Here is an 18,275-nt window from a genome sequence, read left to right as displayed (position 1 = left end):
GGCGAGATATGGAGTTGGTGGTTTTAAGACGGAACAATATTGATTAGAACGAAAGTTTCAACAATTTGATTGTAGTTTGTCAAAAGTAAGAGTCGTGGTCACGTTGGGCGTGAAGGCAAAAGCGAGGACGGAGAAATCACAGGCTCAACGTCACTTTGCGGAGGAGCAACATATGTGGCTGTGCTGTGGCTGTTGCTGCCGCAACAAACCCAAAACAACCGACTATCCCGACATCTGTATATTGTAACCACCGACACCATGTTGCTCGACGAGGACCCAGGAACTGTATGTGCTAATCTATTTGCTCTCATGATTTAGGCCTAAGAAATTTACTGACGCCTTCAGCTCATCCACCACACGATCGGCAACTTCAACATCCACCCCGATAAACAAGCCATCACACGCATCAATGACTCGCTCTCAACCCTCCAGCAATCGCGCGATCTGCGCATTCGCGAGGCCGAGTCGGCAATGCGAAAGCTTTCACGTCACTTGAATTCTCTATCTACACAGCACGAAGAAGCCGTGGCCGTACACGACTCGGGCAAACACGCGGCGGAGATTGTGGAGTTGGACACCAAGAAGTTTCGCATTGCCAAAGCTGCATCGGAGCTAGAAATTGAAAGCGAGCGCCTGGAGAGCGAGCTGGAGATGCTGAAGGAAAGACTGGTCGACCTAGAGTCCCAGGGTCTCGAGGGCGATGAAACAACGCGGCGCGAGCGTGAGGCTGATGATGCGACAATGTTCGTTCCTATGTCTCAGTCTTGGATTGATACTCTTGCTAATAGCTATTTAGTCTGCGTCTCAAGATATTCCGTTCGCTTGGTGTTGATATCGAGCCCGATGAGGCGGGCAATTTCAACAGAGCGGTCATTCGCAATAGCCGCAAGGGCGATGTTCATGTCGTTAATATCGACCCGAAGTTCTCCCGCTTCTTCTACGCAAACTACTTCTGGTCAACGATGCAAGGATGATCATGCCGATGGATGGTTTTGTGGGTGTCTGTGCTCTCTGGCGTTTGTTTTTTTGGAGGCTGGAAGCCGTTTCTTTCTACCGCCGTTGGTGTTTCTATACCCTTGGATTATTTTCTGTCATGAGTGATACAATTCTTCTTATATATTTCAGCTCTATGGCTGCCTGGCCATGGCATATTTTCAGGTAGTAGAGCATTCACTCCGATGCCGGCTGCTGTTGTAGGCGCTCTTGTAAAGCTTGAATGACCTTCTTCCGGTCTGCGTCCGATACTGTCATATTAAGCAGTTGAGAAGAGACATTATGCGGTAGAACTCTTTCTACAGCATCCAGAAGCTCCCCCTTCTGAATTTCCGACAAGTCCATACCCCAGGATGCGACCCATTGCTCGGCGAACTCGACGAGGTTTTGCTCCACGCGGTCCATATCGGGGATATCACATCCATCCCAGGTCAATATCATTTCCTTTGTAACCGAGCCAGACTCGGCGTCTTCTGTGATTCCATATCGTGTTTCCACGCCTAGAGGGCCAATTCCAAGTTCCTCTGCACGGGCATTCCAAAGTGCCTGCTTCAAGGTTCCGTCCCGTTCAATCGTCATCCAGAACAACGGATATTTGCTCCTAGCTAACGTATCACGAACACCTTTGGTTGCCTCGCGCGGGCTCACCAGCACGCCAACCGTCTCGTCCGTACGCCACCCGACAGGTGCTTGGCGGAAGGTTCCTTCTAGCTCGCGGACGACATTAGGACCCACTTTGGCCTTCAGTGATTTGCATTGTACCAGTACACGGAGTGCGCGCTCTCGTTCCCGCTCCGGGAGGTGCCAAGTCCCAACGAGGTCGATGCCGGCGTCGTCGCGCCCGCCGATGCGGTCGAGGCTTAGCGCATAACGGCGTAGGGTTTTGAGAACGGTGTATTCGTAGTGCGTGCCGACATGTACCGAACTCGCCACCGGAAGAGAAATATGCTCCGCGTAAGAGAGAAATGTCGTCAAATCATTGTGGTGTTGCGAGGGCGGAGATGGGGCCGAGGGGAGTTTAAAGAGCCGGCGGGTGAACGGTGTCAGCTCATGATAAATTCTGGAGCTGGAAAAGCAGCGACAGGCATCTTGTCTGACTCCCAAGGGAGAGTATCCGGCAGCAAGGCCATGGTGCAGTCGCAACAGGCGCATTGAGTGATGTGAGAAAGACAAGCCCGCCTCACCGCATTAGAGCTTCTCTCCGCATTTGCTCCGCTTCTTCCAGGCGTTCTGCCGATCTTTCTCAAGCTACTTCAAGCTACTTTAATTTTCTTTTCGAGTCGCTACTATGGCTGACGTTCTCACGCAGCTCCAGACTTGCCTGGATCAGGTAAAATCCACTGAGCAGAACGTACATTCAACCCCTTGCTCACCATACAAAATAGCTCGCAACACAATTCTACGCAACGCTTGGCTATCTCACAACATACCACGACAATGCCCCTACAACACCACCACCTAATGTCCCCGACGCAGCACCAGCCTTAGCAAAGATGGCCAAGAACTCGTCATCACCACCGGTCCCAGCGGCCGTCGCAAATAAAGTGGGGGGTGCAGCCGTCGTTGCAGGAAATGCATCACCCCCGCTTGCGCCTCCTCAACAACCCGGAGCTGCACCGGGGACTGCACCAGAAGGTGGAGATTCCAATCTTCCTCCCGCGCCGGATTCACCCAGCACATTTGCGAGCCGGCAGCGGGAACTTGCGCGTGATCTCATTATCAAGGAACAGCAGATCGAGTACCTTATCTCTGTGCTTCCTGGAATTGGCGCTTCTGAGGCTGAGCAGGAGAGCAGAATCCGGGAACTGGAGACAGAGCTTAGAGACGTTGAGAAAGAGCGCGCTGCGAAAGTGCGGGAGTTGAAAAAGTTGCGGACTCGGCTGGAGGATGTTCTCGGTGCTGTCGCTGTGGGTATCCATGGAGATGGGTACTCCCAGAATTGATCATGCGTGTTCTTAGGATATATGATTTATGTGCACTTTGGGAGTTATACGAGACAGATAGGGCTAGCGTGGGGTTTCATTTTCTTTGCTATATTCTAGGCGCTATGTGTGGGGGGATCTTTTACCGATTGCACAGACACATACCACGAATACCACATGATAGCACCATTTCAATTCTCGCTCGGAGGTAGCTAGCTTAATCACGAGTTGCAATGGAGGATCTAGCAGGGGCACACATGAGGCGGAAAAGAGAATTGGCTTCTAGACTATATAACATGTCCAGTGTGTTTCAATAAATACAGCATATATTGTCCGCTCTACTACCCGCCTTTGCTCTGTGATATGATTCTGCAAGGTTGACCTTGCTCATTTTGTTTACATTCATTTCTCGCGTGTATCATATTGGTGGACAACGTCTGCCCTAGGGGATATTTCCTTTCACTCTAACTTGGATTTTAGTCCAGGTCATCTTATTTTGAACGAGGACGACACATTAAAAGTAATAACAGTTATGTACCTACATATAGACAAGTCATTTTGTAGGGATTGTGCCTGGCAATCCACCGGGTAACAGCATCTGCTGCCACCCTCTTAGCCCGTATTAGAATAGACCCCCTGAATACTACGGAGTACTGTTGATCGCTTGATGCTGTATCACCTAAATTTTCTCAGTCCAAAACAGTACTTAAATATGCGCCGTGCCATGATCCTTCTTCATACCACACACCTTCCCAGTTTTCTCTTTCCTCTTTCCTCTTAAAAGAAAGAACTGCCAACACTGTCTCATTAAAATGCATTATCATTCTATGGCAGAGCGCTGGGCATTCGATGGCGACCCTGAATTCCTCTATATCGTTGTCATCTTCCAGGATGGCGACAACTACTTTTGAATCCATGTGCCCGACGTAGTCGGGCGCCCAGAGGATCTACTCTCCGTTATCGATCAATCCCGCCTTGAGAAGATTCCACAAGAGCATATATGGCCCCTGCTAGAAGATGGTCTCACACAATGCCTCGACTTTGACAAGCCGGACGTCTACATCAAGCAGCCCCGGCTCACTGGCTACGACGACTCAGCATCACTCGGCTTAGACCTACTCTAAGAAGCACGAATCTGTGAGGTTTTGATAAAAAATCCACATGAGAACGTCGCCCGCTATCTTGGCTGCGTGGTAAAGGCCGGCCGGATTACGGGGCTTTGCTTCCAGAATACGAGGAGACGCTTGATGACCGCCCTATGGACGGACGCTCGGTCAACCAGGAAATTTGTCTCCAACACATCAAGGCCAGCATCGATCATCTTCATGCCCTGGGTCTTGTCCATAACGATATTCACCTACGTAACGTTATGTTTAGGTACCGAGACCATGATAGGCTAGTGATTATCGACTTCGATTCGTGTGCCGTTCAGGGAAATTTACTCCCTGAAAAGCGAGGCGCATTGCCTGAAGGTGTCTGCACTGCGAGTTTGAGAATGATGATTTTGCTTTGAACAAACTCCGGGAAGATCTAGAAAGAGGTATGCATCTTTCTCGAGTACTTCTAGGTAAATTCAACGGAGAAGTCTTGCACGCGAGTTTCGAGAACAGCATGCCTGTCGATGTGTCCGCCGCGATTAAAAAAAAGGAGAGCGAACGTTCCTGTTTTACAGGTTTATGCCTGAATATGCCTTAATAGGATAAAAAGGTCTCGTTCGTAATATTGCACTATTCTGGTGTCTGGACGGGAAATTCTTCTATTCATATCTCGCCGTACGAAGAAGAGTATACGCGATCCCACTCTATTCAGGAATCATATTCGAGTCCTACACCCCTTTAGAAGTCAAATTAGAAGTATGCAGAATCTACCCCGTAGTGCACGTGAATATGCTTAAGCACAATAAATGCAGAAAAGAAAATGATTTCTATAGTTAAAACAACAAACCCGTGTATAAACGTGCTTGGATGTTGTAAAAAGAAAAACATAGAAAGAAAACGCCCGGTGTATGATCATAAGGAGAATCAAAGATGTAATAATAAATGCTAACGCCTTCTCCTTTTCCGGGTATCATAAAACGAAACCAGCGAGCCACTAGCATTAGGGCGGAAATAAAATTCAAAAAAAGATCACAAAAAGATCAAATGGAAGCAGAAAAAGAAACCGCAGGCGTAAATGGAGAACCGAAGAACGCGAGAAGAATGCGAGCTAAGGAAAGAAAACAAAAGACAAGAGAATTTACTTGAAAAGATTGCGGTATTCACGCATGCGAGCCTCTTGGGTCTCGCGCTTGTCCCGCTTGACGCGGTTCAAGCTCGTGTCAGCCATCTCTTGCTTCTTTTTAGCAAGCTCCATTATCTTCTCCTCAATGCTGCCCCTCATCACGAATTGGAAGGTTTGCACGGGGCGAGTTTGGCCAAGGCGATGAACACGGTCAATCGCTTGAGCAACGGCAGCCGGGTTGTACTGCGGCTCCATGATGAAGACGCGCGAGGCAGAAGTCAAATTGAGGGCGACACCGCCGGCACCAATGGTTGTCAAAAGAACTTTGATATTGTCATTGTTGGCAAATTCCTCGAGAGCCTTTGTGCGTGCTGCAAGAGTCATAGTACCATCAAGTCGGGTAAACCCGTCAAGCCCGTTGTTTTGCAAGGCAATCTCAATGAGATCCAGGTGGGAGGTCCATCCGGAAAACACAACACTCTTGATAGGCGACTCGCCTTCAAGCTTCTTGCTGTCTTCAACACTTTGCTTGAGATAGTTGACCAATGCAGTGGTTTTGGTGTGCGGTCCTTCGTATTCACCCAAATTCTTGCCCAGCTTCCGGGTTTGCCGCTCACTTTCCTTTTGGGTCTCGTATTCTTCAAAGCCAGCAGGCGTGATGGTCGAGTATTTCAAGTTGATCCAGCCTTCGCACCTCGGGCAACGCGTCTCAGTCTCGGGATGCGAATCGTAGGTTTGTTTCCAGCCAGAGAAGCAACCGGGGCAGAAGATATCGAAACATGGTAGGACAATAGCCATCGGAGCGTCACGGTCGACAGCTCCCATTGGACTCAAAGGTTCATCGAGTTCTCGATTACAATTGCCACATCGGGGGACTGAAGCTTGCTGCATTAGGGCGAACATCTCATATGCCTTCTTGTCTATGGCTGCCGGGCTGTCCTCCGGTTTGTTCTCCTCCAAGTCAATTGCATCGTTAACAGATAATCCCTTGACTCTCTCCCGGTCTGCAATGTCAAGAAGCTCTTTCCCGTGTGCACTGACTTGGCGGAGAATCATCATGGCCTTCAAGACATGGTGATACATCCGGCCACCTATCTTGCGTTTGTCCTGACCAGCAATTACACTCATCATCACATTTGATTCCGCGCGGAAGAACTCATGCAATTGCTGTTCTTGCTCACTGAAATCTAGTGTGATGACATTGTCTTCCCTGGGTGGTAGATTGATTTTGTCCTTGACTCTGCGCAAGGTGAATGAATCTACCAGAACTCGCAGCCTCGCAAGTACATTGGGATCACCATTTTTGACCGGGTTGGATACATGTTGGGAAAATTGGCTTCGTTGGTCGTAAGGAGCAATCCGTAAAAACTTGGTCACGGACAGGAGATCTTCCATGCGGTTTTGGATTGGGGTTCCGGTAACCGACCACCGACGCTCAGAGTGGAGCCCAAGGATCGCCTTGGTCTGCGCTGCATTTTGTTCTCTGATGATATGAGCTTCGTCAAGAACGATTCGGAACATGTTCATTTTTGTCAAAGGACTGAGTTTTCCACTTTTGGCACCACGCCCCGAGATCTCGCTGAGAATGGTACTGTATGTCGTGATAATAATATCAAATTCGGAAAGCGCCTTGAAATCAGTGATGCGCGATGGGCCGTGGAAGACATAGTAGCTGATAGAGTTTGGCTTCAGATGGTCTTTGATCTGTGTAACCCAGTTGCTCACTGCACTCAACGGGACAACTAATAGTGTTGTTCGTGTGTTGCGAATTCCCGGAGCTCGGCGAACAAGAACGGGATCAGGAGCCATATCGGTCCATTCTTGAGCTAACCCAAGCGATGAGGTGATCAACGAAAGAATACTCAGAGTCTTACCCAGGCCCATCATATCAGCCAACAACCCACCTAGGGCCTCCTCGGGCTTTTGCTCTGAAATCATACCAGTAATGATCTCGCGGTACTGGGTCCTCCCGTTGGGCGCAAGTTCCATTCGCCACAAGGAATTATTGTCTTCTTCTTTTCGGCCAAATTTGCGCGGCTTTTCTTTCTCTGTCATAAACCAAAGGGCTTGCTTTTGGTGATGGAGCATCGGTGTGGTGATGTGATCAGACGGCTCCATCGTCGGAATGTTCGCGTTGGCAAGCTGGTCGAACATCTTCATGACTGCATCATTAGCCTCTTCAGCAGTTCGCGCTTCATATCGGACGACTGGCCCTGGGCGTGACCGTGCGGAGTTGTTGGCGGCAGCGCTTGCGGCGGCAAGCTGGCGTCGGCTCTCTGCATGTGGGTTGAACACAGTAGTTCCTTTGTCCACAGAATTCGGAGGACCCAGCCAGATGTTGCGGTGAGAGAGGAAATTGCCGACAGCCTCTGCGTGCTTTCGTTGGCCGTAGATATTGAGGGTTGCACGCCACAGCCCTGAGGTAGGAGCCCAAATTTCTTCATTCGGCGAGGTTCTCCGGATATCCAATAAGGCTGTCACCTCGATAAAATCTGTTTCGGAGTCCAGGAGCGGACACAGCCCTTGTGCCGTTTTAGGATCAATTGTACCGAAAACTTTGCCGTGGGGGTCCGCGACGTCGATCTGAAAATTGCCTTTCACGGGCTGGCGTCGCAGGTCTAATTTGATAGACGGCCAAGCGTGCGACCAGTCGGTGAAAACAGAGGGTCCGGGTCTAGGGACTGTATGGGCCATGATCATTGCGTTTTCAATCTTGCCGAAGCAGACACGCTGGGCGCTGAGATCTGTTGAACCAGTGCATAGGACTTCGTCATCTTCCTTAGGTGTGTTCGCAAGGTCTAGAAAAATATTAGATTGGTTCAACACAATCCGCAGAAATAAAACAGCTCATACCCGCTGTCAAATCCACCACGTTGAGTGTAGTGGGAATTGGTGTTGGTTTCGCATCCTCCTCTTTCATCCACTTCCCAAGCCCGCTATTTCCAGAGATTGAGACCGGTCCGTTCGCCATGTTCGGTTTCTCATGCTCGGTTTTGACCTTCTTCGTCGGTTGGTTCTTCCGTTTTTCGACTCCATAGACATTTTCGATCAAATTGGGTCGATAGATCATGTCTTCGTCCTCACTCATCTCGCGGTGACTTCTTTTCGTGTCGCTTTCCATGTCCTCGTCATGGGTGGTGGTGAACTGCACTGTCAGATTGGAGTCTGGCTTCACAACCGGGGTCGAGATCGACGGCACACTTGGAGATGTGCGAATAGTGGATTGGTGAAAGCGTGTATCGGCTGCAGTGCCCGCGGTAGCCATGGGAGAGCCAGGAGATGAACCATTTCCCTGGTGTTTTCCTGTACATTCCAAAAGTAAGCCCTGGGAATCCGTGGGGTCGAGATGCATGGGGTCTGTCGGAGAAGAAGTGACAAGAGAAGATGAATTGTGGGAAGAAAGACTTGAAGGTGGATCAAGTGAATTGAGAGCACAAGGGGAAACAGAGTCGGTTGGCCAAAGAGACTTTGTATGCATAACCGAAGTATCCATCTGAGGAGCAGTAGGGAGACGAAATTCAGCCGAATGCATCATGTCCGCAGACATGGGTCGAGTGTCCATCTGGGTGTCAAGAAGGACTCTAGGCATGGCCGAAGTATCCATTGTGTTCACATGAGTAGGTGTAGAAACATGAGAAGAAGCATCAGGGAAAGCAGGATATGAAAGCGCAGAAGAATAAGTCACGGGCCTAGTGTTGTCCGAGGGAAACTCGCGGGATATAGCGACAGCATCCACGGGAGACAAATCACTCGCTGGGGAAGAAGCAAAGGGAGGATTACCATTGCTTTGAGCTTGTCTTTTGGCGCCCTTGGGATTCAAGAGCATCGCAGCATGAGATGCCATGATGTTTGTAATGGTAGTCGAAAAACCCGGGATAGGCTTTGGTCGGATTCAGGGTTGGGCGATGCTGTGAAAGCAAACTGATGAAAGTCAGTTGATGAGAGAGGCAACAAGGCTGGGTATTTGTTTCACTTGCCGTGGTTGGAAACAGAGGACCGAGTTCTGCCAGACTGGCAAGCTTTACGTCCAGGCTCAAATGTGAGAAGTATTCGCAGCGGTGTCGAGTGGTTTAGGATGAGAGATAGACCGTTGCGATTTGGGATTGATTAATTGCCTGACCTGTCGTAGGGTTTGCTTGTGAGGGGAGATCAATCAAGTTCAAGAGTCTTGAGCCTTGATATCATGTGTCAAATATTAACGTCGCAGCGCAGTGATTAAGCAAACGGTCTGGCCAACGAAAGGTGCGTCTTCCAGACGCGAGGGTCGCGAAATCTCCGGCGTCATTGAAAGTGAGAGATAAGGAAGAGAAACACGGGCAACACTAGTTGCGCTGTTGCCTCAATCACCAACGTATATTTCCCAGGGGAAATCACGTCGTTTTCCTGATCGCAATCGAGTCGGCGCCTTGTCGTTTGCCTCGTCGAAGGAATCGTGGGCGGCTCTTGTACCGGTCGAGGGGAGTGTCTTTGACCTCGAGTCGTTCTGGCCGTAGGTCTTTTGGTTCGCGCGACTTCTTTGCTCAAGTCAGTCGTAAGCTCGGTCGCGTTGTTAGGAACTCGAAATGACGAAGTCGGTCTTCCACTGAAGTCTGTGCCTCGGAGAAACCCGCCGATAAGATCTTATCAGTCCTCGCGCGCTTACCTGCGTGCTTCTTGGCGTTCATTTTCCGTTTTGGTGCTTAGCCCTTGCCGCTTTCTGCCACTGAGTCAAATTGAGCAGCCACCCTTCCTTCCAAGATTGGAACTTGTATACCTCTGATTTAAATGGACTGCTTTAACTTGCTAACTATGATATTTGAAGTCCATAAATTAGTTAATGCTCTACTACTGTATGTTTATGCGGTGCTGAACTAGTTAATCATCACCTGATCATCATGTAAGCTGGATGACTGCGCCTGAGCGCACCTGGCCTGGGCAGCCTAGCCCCATCCAAATGCAGTTTTTGAGCACAACTCTTGACCGTTGAAATAGTAGCTTCCACGTTGATGCCACCGGCGACATGAAAGCTACTGTAATTGCCAATTACCTAGAGGATCTCGGCCGCCATTGGCAAGAATGCCATTGTAATTGCTTGCCAGTTGGATCTCGAAGCCGGCTTCTCGATCTCAAAGACAAAAGGATATCCACGATTCTGCATGGCAGGCCGGTCAAATGCAACGAGTTAGCCATTGAGTCGAACATCTGGCCCAACAGGGACCAATCACGGACATGTTTGATGTCGAAGAGACCCACAAAGCCCTAAAAGATCAAGATCAACATGGAGATGACTGGAAATCTGTGGGGGATAGATTAGAGGATAAGATCTTCGACATGAGCGAGCCCACGAGACATGGTCATATACCTATTCACTTCGTTGACCCAGAGGTTTGGCTACTTGAAATCTTAGCCTATAACCGACTCGTGCACCCACAGAACTTCGATCTCGGCCTCGAGGTGGAAGATGTGCATCAGTTTCTAGCCTAATGTATGGCACGCCTAGGTCTAAGGGCTGGGTCACTACTTAATGCTACATGCACAAGTGGGAGTTGCTTGAAGACGTCAAGATTTTTGAATGTTGTTGCATAGATAGAATTTGCTTAGACCGTGGAATATTAGCCACTATGGGCCGATATCAAATGAAGGAGTTATTAGACCCTTTACGCACTAGTCAGACTCAGTAACTAGATCTAGGTCATTTGATTTCAGGCTGGGAAATGACCATTGAGGCAAAAGACGTCTACCGTAGTATTTAGGTAGCGTGTATCAATTATTTGTATCACTCGCCATAATTGTATTTGTAGCTGTAAACAGCTTCGTAAGAGCGTAAGATCACTGCGCCCATTCACGCTGAGGTTGACTCTCAATTCTGATGCGAAGGAGGGCAGGTCGGTTTTGACCTTGAACAAAACAATGAGCTGGACCAGGTCCGATGAGTAGGTCACACGGAAAATGTGGTGATCCACATCATCAGTAGTTTGTTTCAATGGAAATGCATGTGCCGATGTGACATTTGTAATTCCAGGAAGGTGCGATGGAGGGTGTCGCACTTTAGGAAGGCACGTGGGTTGGGCGTATAAAAGGGCCCCTTCCCCCCAAATCCTCTTCTCTTCTTCTTCTTCTTCTCTCCCCATCCCTCTGACCACCATCTCACCGTAGCCCCCACGAGACAGCGCAGGCAGAGGGACCCGTAGCACATGCTGCTTCACCTACCACAGGGACCATAATATTGCCATGTTTGTTATGAGGTCCATGCAGGTCTGCATCAAACATCAAACTGGGCTTTCTCGTGGACGTTCCTGAAGTCGTGGCTCTCATTACCACTTGACGAGTCCCACGGAATACATGAGGGGGGTAAATCTCCGTAGCCAAAGACGCGTAGCTTTGAGTTGTTTACCTAGGCTAGAGTAATAAGCTGTGCCTGTATATAAACTAGAGATCTCTAGGGAGATATTAATGCACTCATTCAGAGGTCTCGTCTTAAGACGGTGGATTCTTCTGAATCCAATATAGCAGTTTCAAGGGGTCCTCGCAGATGGTCCCAACACGACATGATACCTCCAAGGTCTCTGTATCACAGGACAAAATATATAACAGAACGAAGCATATGTCCTGAAAGATCGATGTGATAGAGTATGTGACGATCAACGTACTTGCCCTTCCTGATCCTCGACTGTTGCACCTGCCGTGCCCGTACTTTCCGTAACAGGAAGGAACGATGGGACGGAGTCGTTCCTTCCTGTTACGGAAAGTACGGGCACATAAAACCAAGTCGCGAGAATGCGTAGATAGTTTTCCTTTTCCTTCTCTCTCCTGTACTTAGAATCCTGGAGCAAATGCACTCTTTTCCTTCGGATTGAATTGGCACGTCACAGAGTAAGTCCACAAATCACTCACTGTTGCTTTGACTTATGTTGGCATTAGGGTTCCCTCATATCCAATATGGTGTAGTGACTAACATCGTCGTCTACCCCAGCCTAGCTACATACTGCAGTCACATGCCAGTACTAGCTAACCGGTTAACATAGTTGACTCAAAGATTAGACGATAAAGGTATCATGTAATTAGGTCTCATCAATATGCTACATGAGGCAGATCGCCCAATCAATGCGCCATAGCCTAAGGTAACCCCAACAGCCAAAGAATGTCTATATACAACACGGAAATCTCCCAAATCATGAGCATGTCCAGCAAAGGACTCGTGTGAAATGTCGCAGGAAAAAAAAGGCACGGTCGAATCATGAAGAGGAAGTGGGAACCATTTCCCGAAGGACGGGGACCTGACAAATACCCCGAGAAGACAACGTCGCAGAAGATAGCTGCACATTAAATGAAAAAGAGAAGTAATGTAGGAATGTGGAGAAGTGAAAAGTGAAGAGCGAAGAGCGAAAAGGGTAGTACGACATAATCTAACCTTAGCACCAGGTGAAAACAGGATTTTTGCTCTTGACGGCTTCCAGACGCTCGACAATCACCTTGCGCTGGTTGCCTTCCATGCCCTCTGCAACTGCATAGCCAAGGTCACCCTCGAGATCATCGCTGCCAAATGTGTTGACATGAGGAACGCGGAAAGGCACGGCACCGCCGTTCTTGCGATTCTTGTGCTGGCGGGAGTGTGAAGGCCATCCGTCTAGAGAACCTCTAGTGTTTCGGCCGCCGAAGTCATTTATAGTTGCAGGGCTACCAATAGAACCATCAGCACGTTCGCTGTCAGCGTCAGTTCGACCACGGGTAAGTTCGAACCGGTTTGGGTTGGGGAGGTCGCTTAGCGACGAATTCAACCCTAATAAATCGTGTTCAGGGATTGGTTGGGAAGATGCGGATGCACCAATATCCATCTCTTCTTCATCAGGGTCGTAATTCATATGTTGGTTCCTTTGCTTGTCCGCGGAAGGCGCGCGCATCGGGATAGCAACGGGGACGTCAACTAAGTCATCCCATACACAGACGCGGGTTCGTCGAGTCAGCTCAAGCGGGCCATGATCCGGTTGCTTCAGTGTTTCCACCACATTCCAGGCTTGACCTTTCATGACAGCAATTTGCCGAGCGAACATGCTCTCTTTGAAATCATCATCTTGCGAAAAGACACCACGCAAAGCCATCTGGGTACCGCTCCACCAGGCCGTGGATGTCAATAATGGAAGGAAATGGTCGCGGGTTCTCTGCGAGAAGGGCTGTCCAATCAAGGAAACAGGCAAGAAAAGCCAACCGAAGGGGAAACTGCGCCACTGCAAGTTGTTAGTGTTGGAAGTAACAATACCCGCGTATTCTAAAACTTACGGCATCTGGATGTTTCCATGGCCAGGAAAGACTGTTGTCAATGGCACCAAGCTGGACAGAAGCTGACTGTTCCGACGAGGCTAATGGGGTTCCCGTGCGACTGATGGCCATCATTGTTTCATGCCGCCTGTAGGGGTGGAAGGAGGGATTGGCAGTGCCATTCGAATTCACGGAAACAGGACGAGCTGGGGGCATAAGCTCGTCTTCATCGTGCTTAGGCTGCGGGCTAGTCTGTTTTGGGGGTTCTGCCACGATAGAAACCTGCTCTGTCCCCCAGTCAATTTTAACCATCCAGTTATCCAGACCTCGATCGGTATTTCGCATGATATAATCCAGAATCACAAGCTTCTCCAACTCTTCGCGGAAGGATTGCTTGAGATGCTCGGTCCAGTAGAACCGGCGCTCAGCACTTTCGTCACGCGAACCGTCGGGCGAGGGCACATAACCCGGGTCGTCATCCTCATCGTCGGACTGTGCCCCCGATGGACGACAGGCCTCGTTCCAGGGCCGCTTCTTGCGCTTCGGGGCATCCGAGGTGCGGAATCCAGTATTCACCTGGTCAGGCCAGGGATGTTCTCGGAGAAAAATGTTGGCATCCTTGAATCCCTTAAGGAAGACTTGGAAACTGCCAGCCTTGGGAGGCAAAACTTTCTTGCCTTTCCATGCCTTTCTCCGATCCCAGAAATCGTAGAAGAACGATCTCGAGGACAGTCGTACAATACCGGTGTAAGGGACGAGGTTCGTGCGCAGGCGGGCATCGAGGACGTATGCGGCAGCTTCGGAGACGTAGGAAAGATTGGGAATAAGACACGCGCGACCGAAAAAGCAGGGGAACAAGTTACGGTGGAGCCATTTTGTCCATTTAGGGTTTCGTGAGGCGTACGGCTCTTCGTCCTTTGGCTTGAACACACCCACTACTTTACCTTCGGGGTTTCGAGCAAAGTAGCTGCCCGAGCTTCCTTGCGAGATCATCCGAGGATGTATGTCCATTTCAATTGCAAGACGCACACTTTCAATTATCTCCTCGTACTCGGCGCGGGCCCGCCGTTGCTGACCCTCAAACTCATCCGATTCGAGAGCTTCGGCGGTCACGGGGATAACTCCGGGAGGTGCCTGGAAGACTGAATGGTAAATCTCCAGTTTCTCTTCCTCATAGCTCTTCCCTTTGACACGGTTGATCTTGAATTTGGAGGCAATCTCGTCCGCCCATTTTTCGAGCCGCGCATTGATGGCCTTGATATCCACTCCGGAGTTCCGACGGCCTTGAGTATAACCACTGTGTCTGCGTCGATGGGCTGGGGGAGTGTGGAGACCGGACGCCTGCATCTGGGCTCTAGAGGAGACGGGAGCGTATCGGGGAGCGGAGGTGGACGCTGTTGAGAAAGCACCGACATCCTCGTCTTCGGACTCATCGTGGAGGTAGCCTCTTTCCTCTTCGGCCTGGGCGAGCCGGGCGTATCCCGAAGTGGCAGGACGAGTCTTCGGCATTGTTATTGAGGGTGGTTGGATCTATGGAAGATGAAAACGGGGAAAATAACCCGTATGAAAAAGAGAGGAAGGCCGGCAAAAGAACGAAAGCACACCAAACAATGTTTAATCCATCACAGAGAACAGAAGAAGGAAAAGACCGCTGGTGGATAGAATAAAGAGTTGATAGAGTCAAGGCGGTTGAAATAAGTGGTCACCTATGCCCAAGGGGGCGTCCCGAAAACATTGTTACAATTAATTTACGCAGGCGGTGTCGTAATTAACGGCAGAACACGGTAAATTACGTGGGATGGGCAGGTCCACCTAGTTAATGACCGTTATACCATTACGCACCGCCACACTCGGTCTCCACCCCCTAATCGCAAGGGGTCTTGATGGATGGATGCATCGACTTATTCTGTGCTCTAAAGCCCTTGAAGCTTGGCTAGCACCGCAATTGATCTCCATATGGGACCCCTCTATGACGAATTGGGATATTCAGGGGACGTCAATTCAATACATACGATCAATGTTGGTAAATCTAAATCCGCCACGCTGGCAATATCCGCTCGTGCAGGAAATTATACGCATAAAACCCGTTGATCACCTGTAAGCGAACCAGATAATGCGGAATGGACTCATTTTTTGCGCTTCCAGATATCAAGAGGCTGGGTGGCGTAGAATGAAGAGCTGATTAATTGAATTGTATACATTCTTTGTGAGACAAAACATCAAACGTGACGCCCCTGACATGCCGTATCAAATAATAGTCGATACTGGGGCAATCGTTATCCCGATTGTTATTATCGCGTCTTATCGTCCATCTCAATTCTGCATCTTCTTCCCAACCCCTACCCTCAATCCTCGGCCATCATGTGGTTAATTTAAGACTTCGTTCTGTTCTTTGGTCTTATTTACTTCTTAAGGCACAAGAATTGTCGGGCCTAAGCCTCTCCCTCCTTTCCGGTATCGATCATTACTGCTCGGAACTTCATATCGAATTGATCACTGAAGGAATTGTCTTGATATAGACCCATTGACTTCGAGTCCTGTTCCGAGTCCGTTGTTCCCAATCGCATTCGCATCCCGTCGCACGATTCGTTCGACACCTACCCTTTCTCTTTCAATTCGGTTTGAGGCCGGATTTCAATCAACACCCACTTTCCCCCTCCACGGTGGCTTCCACCCTCTATCGGGCGTCGCCCATCGACCCGGCTATCAAATCCCGTTCTTCGCAGGAGCGTGAGTTCCCTTACGACTTGTCCGCCGACAATTCTTCGAGCCGTCACGCGTCCAACGGATCGACACAGTTTTCCACGACACTACCGGATATCAAGAGCGTGACCAAATTCGGCTCAGGCGAGAGCGACGGATACCCAGGCTCTTCTGTTAGCACCTCGCTTCCTGGACTTGCAGCACTGGCTTCGGTCGCTTCGGCACCAACCTCTAATCTTCGGTGCGTTGATACCCCATACCAGTCCCCAATGGAAGCCACCCGTGGACCTTTGGGCGATCTATCTTATTTTGCGTAATCTTCACTCGGGTACTGGAGAGCAGTAATCTGGCCCCTCATAAGAATTCGAATCAATTGGCTAATCCATATATTTCCCCTCTCATTTTTAGCTCATCCAGTGATACGAGTATGGGTATGGCGAATATGACCTACGCTACGTCGTCACCGGCGGCTACGACAGGAGGACAAGGGAGTGGACCTGTAAGTGTGAAATATGTGTTATCGGCGCGCTGGGTCTTATCTCTGAGGAGTTATCGAAAGTCTTGGCGCCACTCGATCCGTGCACCCGCTTTTTCCCTTTCCTTATCGACTCAAATCTCTACAATCTTATCATCCTCTTCCTCTTCCTCACTTCTATACCCTCATAATGGCGACCACATTGACTGACGACAAGCGACCTCAATTACAGCCTGTTTGCCAAAATTGCGGCACCTCTACCACGCCCCTGTGGCGTAGGGACGAACTCGGTTCAGTCCTCTGCAACGCATGTGGACTGTTCCTGAAACTGCATGGTCGACCTCGTCCGATAAGCTTGAAAACGGATGTGATTAAAAGTCGCAATCGCGTGAAGACCGGCCAGGGCCCTAAGCGCAAGGTGAGTTCGCGATCAAAAAAATTTTCTCCCCGTCCCCTACGCCCAATCCAATCCCACCTATCTTAGATAAGAACATGCGCTAATCAGAATTGTGATTCTATAGTCAGGCGGCCCTGTCGATACCAATGGCATTCCGCCGCGATCTGAGGCGGGAACTCCTCCTCCCCTCGGCTCGCATGGATACCGTCGTGCGTCGCGCAAGATGTCCTCGGGTCATTCGGATCGTTCCAACTCCCCCGTTTCCCGGACCGAGACACCTGGCTTTGGCTCGATGCACGCGCACAACTCGAATATCGCGCCGCAGCACATGTTCGACAGCGTCACCCTAGGCGATAGCATGAACTCCTCCAGCAGCCTCCCCTCCCGCCAGATGCGCCAGCCCTCTCCCTCGGCAGTCGACCGCCAACTCGATTCCCCCCACACCTATGAAAGTCTTCTGGCTCTCAACACATCCCTGAAGACACGCGTCAGTGAACTTGAGTTCGTGAATGAGCTCTTCCGCGGTCGCGTGACCGAACTCGAGCAGAGTGACGCCAGCGCGCGTCGGTCGGAGATGATTGTACGAGACTCCGAGGTTCGTCTGAGACGGTCTCTGGAGGATGCTCAGCGCCGCGAGGAGGATCTCAAGCGTCGTATTAGCGATCTCGAGCGCCAGCTCGGTTCTAGCGGCGCTGGTGACGCCGAGTCCGGCGAGCCGCTCGCAAAAAAGATTCGCCTGTCGGATGTTGTGGAATCTGGCGAGGATGTACTAGTCAAGTCTCCCAAGAGCGTTTAGATCTTGCGGCACCTTGCTATTTCCAGCCCTTTTCCACCTGCTTATTCTCCTCATCATCAGTCCACGGGTAGTACAAGCTTATAAGCTACATTACGTTTGCTGGTCTCATCCAACCTCTGATATTCTTGATACCCTTCATGGCTCCTTCGTCATCACTGGCTGGAACTTTACCCAAAAAAAGCTACTATTGAACGGTCTCGATTTTCCCTTACTTTTGTTATGTCCGGATGTTTCAACAAACATCTTGTTAATTTGCTTTCCTTGCGGTGCGCTGTACGAACTCTTCCACTATGCTTCTAATACGATACTTGGTCCCTATCCTTCTCTTTTTGCGGAACTCAAGCGTCTGGAAGATCGACGAATCGGTGATCCAACTGGGAGATGTCTCGTCGTCTGGGTTTCCCTCCATGTGCTAGTTGGCGCTTCCAATGATCATTGTTTCAGTTTGCTGCTTTAATAGAGCAATGCAATGCAACCGTTTTTGATTGTTAGGCCAGCTTGAGGTCTGAGCGCCGGGTTTTCTGTTTCTGATTA

General features: G+C 49.9%; 7 protein-coding genes across 7 annotated transcripts; 4 read left to right on the top strand and 3 right to left on the bottom strand.

The window, feature by feature from the left end:
* Nucleotides 1-258: 258 nt before the first annotated feature.
* On the top strand, nucleotides 259-974 carry N7518_004615 (kinetochore Spc24 family protein; the record flags this gene model as incomplete). Its single annotated transcript, XM_057185542.1, has 3 exons — nucleotides 259-285; nucleotides 346-743; nucleotides 797-974. 3 exons carry the CDS (start codon nucleotides 259-261, stop codon nucleotides 972-974), a joined length of 603 nt encoding a protein of 200 aa, XP_057042312.1.
* Nucleotides 975-1,170: 196 nt separating this feature from the next.
* On the bottom strand, nucleotides 1,171-2,145 carry N7518_004614 (uncharacterized protein; the record flags this gene model as incomplete). The annotated part of the gene is made up of 1 exon (XM_057185541.1): nucleotides 1,171-2,145. One exon carries the CDS (start codon nucleotides 2,143-2,145, stop codon nucleotides 1,171-1,173), a length of 975 nt encoding a protein of 324 aa, XP_057042311.1.
* Nucleotides 2,146-2,281: 136 nt separating this feature from the next.
* On the top strand, nucleotides 2,282-2,936 carry N7518_004613 (med21 domain-containing protein; the record flags this gene model as incomplete). The annotated part of the gene is made up of 2 exons (XM_057185540.1): nucleotides 2,282-2,323; nucleotides 2,379-2,936. The coding sequence occupies 2 exons, from the start codon at nucleotides 2,282-2,284 to the stop codon at nucleotides 2,934-2,936; spliced, it is 600 nt and encodes a 199-aa protein (XP_057042310.1).
* Nucleotides 2,937-5,150: 2,214 nt separating this feature from the next.
* N7518_004612 (DEAD/DEAH box helicase) lies at nucleotides 5,151-8,979 on the bottom strand (the record flags this gene model as incomplete). The annotated part of the gene is made up of 2 exons (XM_057185539.1): nucleotides 5,151-7,933; nucleotides 7,989-8,979. 2 exons carry the CDS (start codon nucleotides 8,977-8,979, stop codon nucleotides 5,151-5,153), a joined length of 3,774 nt encoding a protein of 1,257 aa, XP_057042309.1.
* Nucleotides 8,980-10,343: 1,364 nt separating this feature from the next.
* Nucleotides 10,344-10,598, top strand: N7518_004611 (uncharacterized protein; the record flags this gene model as incomplete). The annotated part of the gene is made up of 1 exon (XM_057185538.1): nucleotides 10,344-10,598. One exon carries the CDS (start codon nucleotides 10,344-10,346, stop codon nucleotides 10,596-10,598), a length of 255 nt encoding a protein of 84 aa, XP_057042308.1.
* Nucleotides 10,599-12,526: 1,928 nt separating this feature from the next.
* Nucleotides 12,527-14,879, bottom strand: N7518_004610 (1-phosphatidylinositol 4-kinase LSB6; the record flags this gene model as incomplete). Its single annotated transcript, XM_057185537.1, has 2 exons — nucleotides 12,527-13,339; nucleotides 13,392-14,879. The coding sequence occupies 2 exons, from the start codon at nucleotides 14,877-14,879 to the stop codon at nucleotides 12,527-12,529; spliced, it is 2,301 nt and encodes a 766-aa protein (XP_057042307.1).
* Nucleotides 14,880-16,738: 1,859 nt separating this feature from the next.
* N7518_004609 (putative GATA transcription factor (AreB)) lies at nucleotides 16,739-17,741 on the top strand (the record flags this gene model as incomplete). The annotated part of the gene is made up of 2 exons (XM_057185536.1): nucleotides 16,739-16,966; nucleotides 17,070-17,741. The coding sequence occupies 2 exons, from the start codon at nucleotides 16,739-16,741 to the stop codon at nucleotides 17,739-17,741; spliced, it is 900 nt and encodes a 299-aa protein (XP_057042306.1).
* Between the last annotated feature and the right edge of the window lie 534 nt (nucleotides 17,742-18,275).

Source organism: Penicillium psychrosexuale, assembly GCF_028828465.1.
Source record: "Penicillium psychrosexuale strain IBT 29551 chromosome Unknown utg000003l, whole genome shotgun sequence".
NCBI lineage: Eukaryota > Fungi > Ascomycota > Eurotiomycetes > Eurotiales > Aspergillaceae > Penicillium > Penicillium psychrosexuale.
This window is presented reverse-complemented; position numbering and strand designations above follow the sequence as displayed.